The 10,044-nt window shown below is 46.3% G+C and overlaps 1 protein-coding gene across 1 annotated transcript; it reads left to right on the forward strand.

Annotated features, from left to right (window-relative positions):
- The first annotated feature begins 347 nt into the window (after positions 1-347).
- On the forward strand, positions 348-4,171 carry LOC147683559 (uncharacterized). Its single transcript, XM_086943949.1, has one exon. It carries the CDS (start codon positions 446-448, stop codon positions 2,678-2,680), a length of 2,235 nt encoding a protein of 744 aa, XP_086800075.1. The 5' UTR covers positions 348-445; the 3' UTR covers positions 2,681-4,171.
- Positions 4,172-10,044: the final 5,873 nt, after the last annotated feature.

Below are 10,044 nucleotides of genomic sequence, written 5' to 3' on the forward strand. Positions count from 1 at the left end.
AGAGCAAGAGTGCAGAAAAGATACAATTGCTCTGCTTACAACATTAGCACATAGAGGATACAAAGTAGACAAGCAAAAACTACAATACTGTCAGGAAGAAGTACAGTATTTAGGTCAACTGATTTCAGCATCAGGAAGAAGAGTTACACCAGGAAGAGTAGAAGCAATAAGGAATACTCCAGAACCACAGACAGTTAAGGACATGCAAAAGTTCCTGGGACTAGTGAACTATGTCAGACAGTGGATCTTTGATTATGCTACTATAACTGGACCACTCTTGAAAGCTGTCAAAATGGCTAAGGACAGGCATAACAAGATTGACTGGACACCTGAAATGACATCAGCCTTTGTAAAATTAAAAGATGAGATTACAAATGCACCAGTGTTGGGATCTCCTGATTATACAAAGGAATTCTATCTGTTCACACATTGTAATGGACAGGTCATGACAGCAGTCCTCACCCAGAAATACCCCTTGGGTCCCAAACCAATTGCATACTTCAGTGGCATGTTAGACTCAGTGATGAAAGGCCACTATCCTTGTGAACAGGCTCTTTCAACAGCAGCATTCGCCGTTGAGAAAAGCACCCCCATAGTCATGGGCTCCCCTCTGACGCTGTACACTGAGCATGCTGTCTTTGCAATAATACAGAAAGCTAAAACAACTCTTACCACACAGAGAGTATCAGGATATGAAGTCATACTGTCATTGCCTTCGTTGAAGGTTGTAAAATGCCACACTGTGAATCCAGCCACGTTCTTTGCACATCCGATTGCGACAGCTGACGATGACACCCATGATTGTGCCACATACTGCCCAGATGAGTCAGGCACAGCAAAGGAAGACCCATTACCAGACAGTGTAATTTACTTTGTTGATGGTTCTTCTACGATTGATCAAGAGACAGGGATCAGGCATACAGGGGCAGCTGTAGTCAGAGCACAACAGAATAACTCCTCAGACACTCTGGACATTGTACAGCAGATAACATTACCACCCCATTACTCAGCCCAGGCAGCTGAGTTGGTGGCATTAATAGCCGCCTTGAAGCATGGAGCTAATGAAAGAATTACTGTGTACTCTGATTCAGCATATGTCACCACAACAACGCATTCCAGCATATTGAGATGGAAAAGGCGCGGGTTTCTTAAAACAGATGGCACGCCTGTAATGCACAAACAGTTACTTGCAGAACTAATTGACTCCTTGACACTGCCAGCAGAAGTAGCAGTAGTGAAATGTGCAGCACACACGAACGGCCAAGATTTTGTTTCCAGAGGAAATGCAATGGCAGATTGGGCTGCTAAAGCAGCAGCAAAAGGCCAAAGTTGTACACAACAACCATCCCCAACACAGACTGACTGCACCCCCATCTTGCTTGCCAAAAATACGCCCCCAATAGCGCAGGAAGAGATGCAAAACACAGATGAGGACACCAGCAAGTCACCACTCCCAGATACACCCGACCCAACGCTTCCATATACAATTGATGACACACAGCAGTTTGACATCATTGCACAGTTGCACCTCAGAGAGATACAAGAAAGTGCCCAAGCTGAAGAAAAAGAGTTATGGAAGAAGAGGGGAGTACAACAGGATGCCTCAGATTTTATTTACAGACAGACAATGATAGGGAAGCCTGTCATGCCACAGGCTCTTTTGCAAATAGCACTTACCCAGCTGCACCTTCCTACACATGTCCCTCGTGATATCATGTCCTCTAACCTGCAGGCAGAATGGTTCATCCCCAATGCACATGAGCAGATACAACTCTTTGTCCATCAGTGCCTTATCTGCCAGCAGTATTCACCCAACCCAGCTATGAAAACAGTTGCTTCAACAATACCAAGGCCTAAGGGTCCCTTCAGGGAACTCCACATTGACTATGTGGACATGCTTGACAGATGTAACAACTACCGATACCTCATCGTGGTAGTATGTCCCTTCTCACGATGGATTGAGGCTGGACCTTGTGTCCATTGTGACGCAAAGGCCGCAGCTACCTTCCTACTTCGTGAGGTCATATGTCGCTGGGGATTACCAGAATCTATCCGCAGTGACAATGGCGGCCATTTTTCAAACTCCATCTTTGAGATAATGGCCACCATGTTAGGACTAAAACATAAACTTACTTCAGCCTATCACCCACAGAGCAATGGTATTTGTGAGCGCCTCAACGGATTGCTCAAAGCCAAGATCAGCAAGATAAGTGCCACTATTGGAAAGAAATGGCTCTATTGCCTCCCAATTGCTTTGTTTGCACTCAGGAACAGCCCTAGCTCTGATCATCACCTCACACCTCACCAGCTTGTCACTGGCAGATCAATGAATATGGTTGTTCCTTCCACCAGACCTAAAGTAGACAATGAAACGTCTTCTGAGATTGTGAAAGCTGAATTATTTGATTATTTGTGTGCCCTAACCCGTGCTGCTAGGTTTCTTTCCATTCAGACATCCAAGACAAAGAAAAAGGACGGCACAATTTCCGATGAACTTTTGCCCATCCGCCCTGGAACACAGATCTTCATAAAGAAGCAAGTACGGAAGTGGAGAGACCCTAAGTACGAGGGACCATACCTGGTCATTGACTCTTCACCCACTGCGGTCCGAATTGCCGAACGCAAAGCATGGGTTCATTTGAACCACGTGAGGATCCACCCGGCACCAACAGAGACTTGAACTTCAACAGGAAGGAGGGCATCTTATTTCCTATGACTATCCAAGACCGTGAATATGGAGATCGAATGAGGGTCTATGGAATAAGAGACAGTAACAGACCAACGCCTCTTACCAAGATTTCAGTTAAAAAGATATGTACAGTCACTCTTATATTATTTGTTATGTTCGTTGCTTCAATGGCTATATTACATTGGCTTGCATTACAAGCAGAGAGAGAGAAGGCTATATCAAGCAAAGTTAGGCCTACCATCTCAGTAGGATATCACATGCCTAAAACAAGTCCTGGTAACATACTAGATGAGGAATACACCAGCAATGGCTGCACCACCCCTGTACCCACGACACCTTCCACACCCTCTGTAGACCACACCGAGTGGGACAGGGTACTTGATATCACTGTGAATGCCCCTGGGAAAGGTGTCCCTAGACGTTTCCGTCAGCATAAAAGGAGTGTCAGGTATAAAATGGGTCGCAATAAAACACCAAGGAGATATACCCCTCGCACACAACGTAAGGAGAAAGACACAGAACAAATATCAAACTGGGTTAGTGATCTCCAGGACACAGTTGTGTACACATTCGAACAACACTCTATGCCTGATTTTTTCTCCCAGCGCCCTGGTATGTCAGTACAGAATGATGGTACCCATAATGCATTGTTAGATAATATGTGGTACAGAGACATGAGGGAGGTGGGGAGGAAAGCCACGAATGATTCCTGCTTTGTGTGCTCATACATTCCACATGCTGTAGGTGCAGACAAATTGCTCATTCCCAAAGAGATTCCACCGGCCACTGCCAAATGTCTCCTACACCTGTTCCTTTGCCGCATACATGGTCAGATACAGCTCCAGTCAGCAAAAATTAATACAGCATTTGTAAACGTCTCAGACTGGGACAACAAGTATGTTACATTCACTGTTGTTTCTGACCCAGTAGAATTTGAGAGAAGAATGGAAGTTTACCATGAAATGGGAGTACCTGCTAATATGATACAGGTCTGGGAATATCAGTTTAGAAAATTAGGATACTTCACCTTCCCAACACCCCCATCAAAATGCCACTCACCCGAATCCCAACAGACTAACCATACCCATAACGCATGCCCTTGTCAGTGGAGACCCATTCTGCGCCTGAGGGCCAATATATATTTTAATAACAGATGGAATGGGCCACATGATTTAATATGCAAGGCAGCATCCTTGGGTAGCCCGGTTGAAGGTCAGGAGCATAAGCATTATACGAATGAGACTATTGGGAGGGAATGTGCTGAGATATGGGCACAGGAAACTAGAAGATATACCCTCAATGAGGGTACAAAGTACAAACCTAAAAGAGCATACAAACTTAAGTCTCCTCTCCTTTGCTTCCTAGGTACCGGAACAGTGCCTGTGGGCCGAAACACAAATTGCAGTCACACAGTCTTTAATTTTGACCTCCAGCACGGTACCTCTAGTCTCATGGACATCTACTGGGCATGCGGCGAGCACATCTACCTGCAGCTGCCCCCCCACTGGCAAGGACTATGTTTCATTGTGACAATGCATGAACTACATCTTGTTGTCCCTGCAGCGAACATTTCCCACATCCACACACACCCAATGGCAGATGACGTTACCCTGCTTCATCATGGGAAGAGAGAAATAATGAAATACTTCTCAGATGGCCCTTTTCAGAAAATACCTCAGGATTACAGACTCTTCAATGATGCCGAACTTTTCTTTGGGGGAGTTATCCCCATGTTCCAGACTAAAGCCAATGCTCGCTGGCTGCAAGTGACCAGATATGAACTAATGCAGCTTATCAACAACACCCGGGATGGGTTCAACGCCGTGAAAGAAGAACTTCGACCTCTACGACTTATGGTTCTAGAGCACAGATATGTTCTAGACCAGCTAACAGCAATGAATGGTGGTGTGTGCGCCAAGGTGGGAAAATCCTGCTGCACGTTCATTTTAGCGAACGACGCTGACAACGGAACACTCACGAAGGCCATCGAGGATTTGGACAACTTGGGGAAAGAGATGCATGAGGAAGGAGGTGCTGAAGCAGATCTCTTAAATGGCTGGTTCAATTTGAACTGGATGCCTTCATGGCTGTCTGCAGTGCTTAAATTTTTAATGCCAATTTTCTGTGTACTGTTATTGTTGTGTTTTGGATCACAGATACTGATATACTGTGTAAAGAAATTTAGTTCTAAAATGATAGGGATGAATTATGCAGGCTCAGGTTCATATACTGGAATTCGTAGGGCTAAGGGAGATGATGGAGAGACGACAATGATGAGCATAGTGGAGTTGACCATTCCTGACTCCCGCCCATTGCCAGACATTCCTGTAATTAGTCAATAGCAGGCCCAGGTGCATAGAGTCCCATCACGTTCACCACAGGGGGACTTGATGCGTCCCTATGAGACAATGTGTGATAACTTAGGGAAGACAGATGCAGATTCAGGAAAAGTGCAGGACAAAGATTCAGAGGAACAGCCTCTTTGCGACTCGCCCTGGCCTCTTCCCCCATCTCCAGCTAAGTATGCAGTTCGAATGGTGTTTAAAGATGTTTGATTGAGTTCGAATTTCGAACTTGAGGGGGGAATGTTGGAGTAAGAATTTTTACCTGCACAGCTATCCAAGGACACACCTGTCACCTGCACAACATAACCCCTGTGTAGGCCCTGCTGTTTAGAGGTTACAGGCCTCAGTTACATTGCCCTGGGCACTGCCATTTTCTCTTAGCTTAAACAGAAGCAGAAAGCAAGTCTGACCCAAGATTCACCCAGCTGCTCTTGCCTGCAAGGACCCGCACCCCTACCAGGCCCCACCTCATTGTATATTTCTCACAAACAGCAGAAGTCAAGTTCCTCTATAAATCTTGCAACATACCCCACGTCCCCCACCTAAGCCATGAATGGAATAAGGGAAGTTCCCACCACAGCTACGTCAAGCCAGATATCCGATAAACTGAGGCTAAGGGTGGCGAAATAGTATCGCAGATTGACTGATTGACACATGAATAGGACCCCTCGAAGCAATACTAACACATTTCTGTCGTCCATTGATAGTTTATTATTGGACTTCCAGTCAAGTGGCAGTTCTCAGTCTAGACTGAAGTATGTACCACAATTACAGGAAAAAAGGCCATACCTAACCCTATGGGTGGGAAAGGTAGAGAGCAGTCCAGTAAATGACAATGGACAATGGACGGGTATGTGATACGTGGTGGCGTGGGATGACGTAATTATCGTCTCACGGGTTTTAGACAGTATAAGAAGGAGCCCCGCAAGAACATCAGCGGGCAACTCCTCGTCTGTTTGTAGGTATTCAGACCGAGAGTTGTCTCCAAGGGCCCTTGATCAAATGTTCATACTTTTGTGCATGTAAATATTTTACTTATGTTATGTTTTAAACTGCTTTTTAGATAAAGTCATTTTATATCTGCATATGTACTTTTTAACTTGTTCTCTACATTTAAGCATTTATACTGTGGTCTTAGGACAACTCACTGATATAGCATTTTGAGTGTACCTAATGATAAATAACATGTACTCTGCATTCTAATGTATCTTGCAGGATTACACTTATGAGCAAATGTGAGTATTCATCTATGTGAACAAGCACAACCGTTTTTAATCTGCCTCAGTACTCATAGGTGTACCAAACAAAATCTCTCTCTCTCTTAGCCATAGCAAATGTTAAACTGTACGTTGTAAAATTAATCTGGTCCATGTGACTTTCAAGAGAATGCTGGGTACAGGACCAAGTGCTATATGATTTTTATGTTATCACTGATTATTTCTAGAAGCTGTGTCTTCAAATAAATTGTACAACTCCAAGCTTCAGTCTCCAAAAGCTCATATGTATGTTTTTTCCTGTTTTAGAGCAAGAGGTCCAGGACAGCCCCGGTGCAATTTAAGCCGCCCTATTCCCCTTAGTTTTCACTCACGGTCTCGTCAGCGCGGCTTCTGAAAGCTGTGCACTGAGTCCCCCTGGCCCCTCCTGTCCCTAATAAATCATCCCCTTCAACAGTCCCTTGCTCATTGCACCATCAGGATTTAAGCAAGCCGGGCCGACGACGGCTGAAATGCCAGAAACCGTTCCCCGGAAGCTTGTTTCCTTCCCAGTATAAGAATTAGCTTGGTAGTTTGGTTTGCCCTGTTCCCATCATGCACTGGGACAGGAACAGACTAATTTGCATGTAGCCAGGTTCTGAGCTGGGATGGTGCAGTGAGCTAAAAAACGGTGATGGATCAAGCCCTGATCTTTGGACTCGGTAAGAGTGATCTGATTAATTCAGACACTCTGTTCATCACCACCCCCTTTTCTGAATCATTTTGTCCACCATTAGCGTGGAAGGGTATACTCAGATGTGAGTCCCTTGCTCTTTGCACCATCAGGATTCAAGCAAGCCGGGCCGACGACGGCTGAAATGCCAGAAACCGGTCCCCGGAAGCTTGTTTCCTTCCCAGTATAAGAATTGGCTTGGTAGTTTGGTTTGCCCTGTTCCCATCATGCACTGGGACAGGAACAGACTAATTTGCATGTAGCCAGGTTCTGAGCTGGGATGGTGCAGTGAGCTAACAAACGGTGATGGATCAAGCCCTGATCTTTGGACTGGGTAAGAGTGATCTGCTGAATTCAGATACTCTGTTCATCACCACCCCCTTTTCTGAATCATTTTGTCCACCATAAGCGTGGAAGGGTATACTCAGATGTGAGTCCCTTGCTCATTGCAACATCAGGATTCAAGCAAGCCGGGCCGACGACGGCTGAAATGCCAGAAACCGGTCCCCGGAAGCTTGTTTCCTTCCCAGTATAAGAATTGGCTTGGTAGTTTGGTTTGCCCTGTTCCCATCATGCACTGGGACAGGAACAGACTAATTTGCATGTAGCCAGGTTCTGAGCTGGGATGGTGCAGTGAGCTAAAAAATGGTGATGGATCAAGCCCTGATCTTTGGACTGGGTAAGAGTGATCTGCTTAATTCAGACACTCTGTTCATCACCACCCCATTTTCTGAATCATTTTGTCCACCATAAGCGTGGAAGGGTATACTCAGATGTGAGTCCCTTGCTCATTGCACCATCAGGATTCAAGCAAGCCGAGCCGACGGCGTCGGAAATGCCAGAAACCGGTCCCCGGAAGCTTGTTTCCTTCCCAGTATAAGAATTGGCTTGGTAGTTTGGTTTGCCCTGTTCCCATCATGCACTGGGACAGGAACAGACTAATTTGCATGTAGCCAGGTTCTGAGCTGGGATGGTGCAGTGAGCTAAAAAACGGTGATGGATCAAGCCCTGATTTTTGGACTGGGTAAGAGTGATCTGCTTAATTCAGACACTCAGTTCATCACCACCCCCTTTTCTGAATCATTTTGTCCACCATAAGCGTGGATGGGTATACTCAGATGTGAGTCCCTTGCTCATTGCACCATCAGGATTCAAGCAAGCCGGGCCGACGACGGCTGAAATGCCAGAAACCGGTCCCCGGAAGCTTGTTTCCTTCCCAGTATAAGAATTGGCTTGGTAGTTTGGTTTGCCCTGTTCCCATCATGCACTGGGACAGGAACAGACTAATTTGCATGTAGCCAGGTTCTGAGCTGGGATGGTGCAGTGAGCTAAAAAACGGTGATGGATCAAGCCCTGATCTTTGGACTGGGTAAGAGTGATCTGCTTAATTCAGACACTCTGTTCATCACCACCCCCTTTTCTGAATCATTTTGTCCACCATAAGCGTGGAAGGGTATACTCAGATGTGAGTCCCTTGCTCATTGCAACATCAGGATTCAAGCAAGCCGGGCCGACGGCGGCTGAAATGCCAGAAACCGGTCCCCGGAAGCTTGTTTCCTTCCCAGTATAAGAATTGGCTTGGTAGTTTGGTTTGCCCTGTTCCCATCATGCACTGGGACAGGAACAGACTAATTTGCATGTAGCCAGGTTCTGAGCTGGGATGGTGCAGTGAGCTAAAAAACGGTGATGGATCAAGCCCTGATCTTTGGACTGGGTAAGAGTGATCTGCTTAATTCAGACACTCTGTTCATCACCACCCCCTTTTCTGAATCATTTTGTCCACCATAAGCGTGGAAGGGTATACTCAGATGTGAGTCCCTTGCTCATTGCACCATCAGGGTTTAAGCAAGCCGGGCCGACGACGGCTGAAATGCCAGAAACCGGTCCCCGGAAGCTTGTTTCCTTCCCAGTTTAAGAATTGGCTTGGTAGTTTGGTTTGCCCTGTTCCCATCATGCACTGGGACAGGAACAGACTAATTTGCATGTAGCCAGGTTCTGAGCTGGGATGGTGCAGTGAGCTAAAAAACGGTGATGGATCAAGCCCTGATCTTTGGACTGGGTAAGAGTGATCTGATTAATTCAGACACTCTGTTCATCACCTCCCCCTTTTCTGAATCATTTTGTCCACCATAAGCGTGGAAGGGTATACTCAGATGTGAGTCCCTTGCTCATTGCACCATCAGGATTCAAGCAAGCCGGGCCGACGATGGCTGAAATGCCAGAAACCGGTCCCCGGAAGCTTGTTTCCTTCCCAGTATAAGAATTGGCTTGGTAGTTTGGTTTGCCCTGTTCCCATCATGCACTGGGACAGGAACAGACTAATTTGCATGTAGCCAGGTTCTGAGCTGGGATGGTGCAGTGAGCTAAAAAACGGTGATGGATCAAGCCCTGATCTTTGGACTGGGTAAGAGTGATCTGCTTAATTCAGACACTCATTTCATCACCACCCCCTTTTCTGAATCAGTTTGTCCACCATAAGCGTGGATGGGTATACTCAGATGTGTGTCCCTTGCTCATTGCACCATCAGGATTCAAGCAAGCCGGGCCGACGACGGCTGAAATGCCAGAAACCGGTCCCCGGAAGCTTGTTTCCTTCCCAGTATAAGAATTGGCTTGGTAGTTTGGTTTGCCCTGTTCCCATCATGCACTGGGACAGGAACAGACTAATTTGCATGTAGCCAGGTTCTGAGCTGGGATGGTGCAGTGAGCTAAAAAACGGTGATGGATCAAGCCCTGATCCTTGGACTGGGTAAGAGTGATCTGCTGAATTCAGACACTCTGTTCATCACCACCCCCTTTTCTGAATCATTTTGTCCACCATAAGCGTGGAAGGGTATACTCAGATGTGAGTCCCTTGCTCATTGCACCATCAGGATTTAAGCAAGCCGGGCAGACGACGGCTGAAATGCCAGAAACCGGTCCCCGGAAGCTTGTTTCCTTCCTAGTATATGAATTGGCTTGGTAGTTTGGTTTGCCCTGTTCCCATCATGCACTGGGACAGGAACAGACTAATTTGCATGTAGCCAGGTTCTGAGCTGGGATGGTGCAGTGAGCTAAAAAACGGTGATGGATCAAGCCCTCATC

The sequence above is a fragment of the Lissotriton vulgaris genome, chromosome 11 (assembly GCF_964263255.1).
Source record: "Lissotriton vulgaris chromosome 11, aLisVul1.2, whole genome shotgun sequence".
NCBI lineage: Eukaryota > Metazoa > Chordata > Amphibia > Caudata > Salamandridae > Lissotriton > Lissotriton vulgaris.

Bases quoted from the DNA above. Each gene is read 5' to 3' on its own strand.
- LOC147683559 (XM_086943949.1), top strand. From the start codon at position 446: ATGACAGCAGTCCTCACCCAGAAATACCCCTTGGGTCCCAAACCAATT.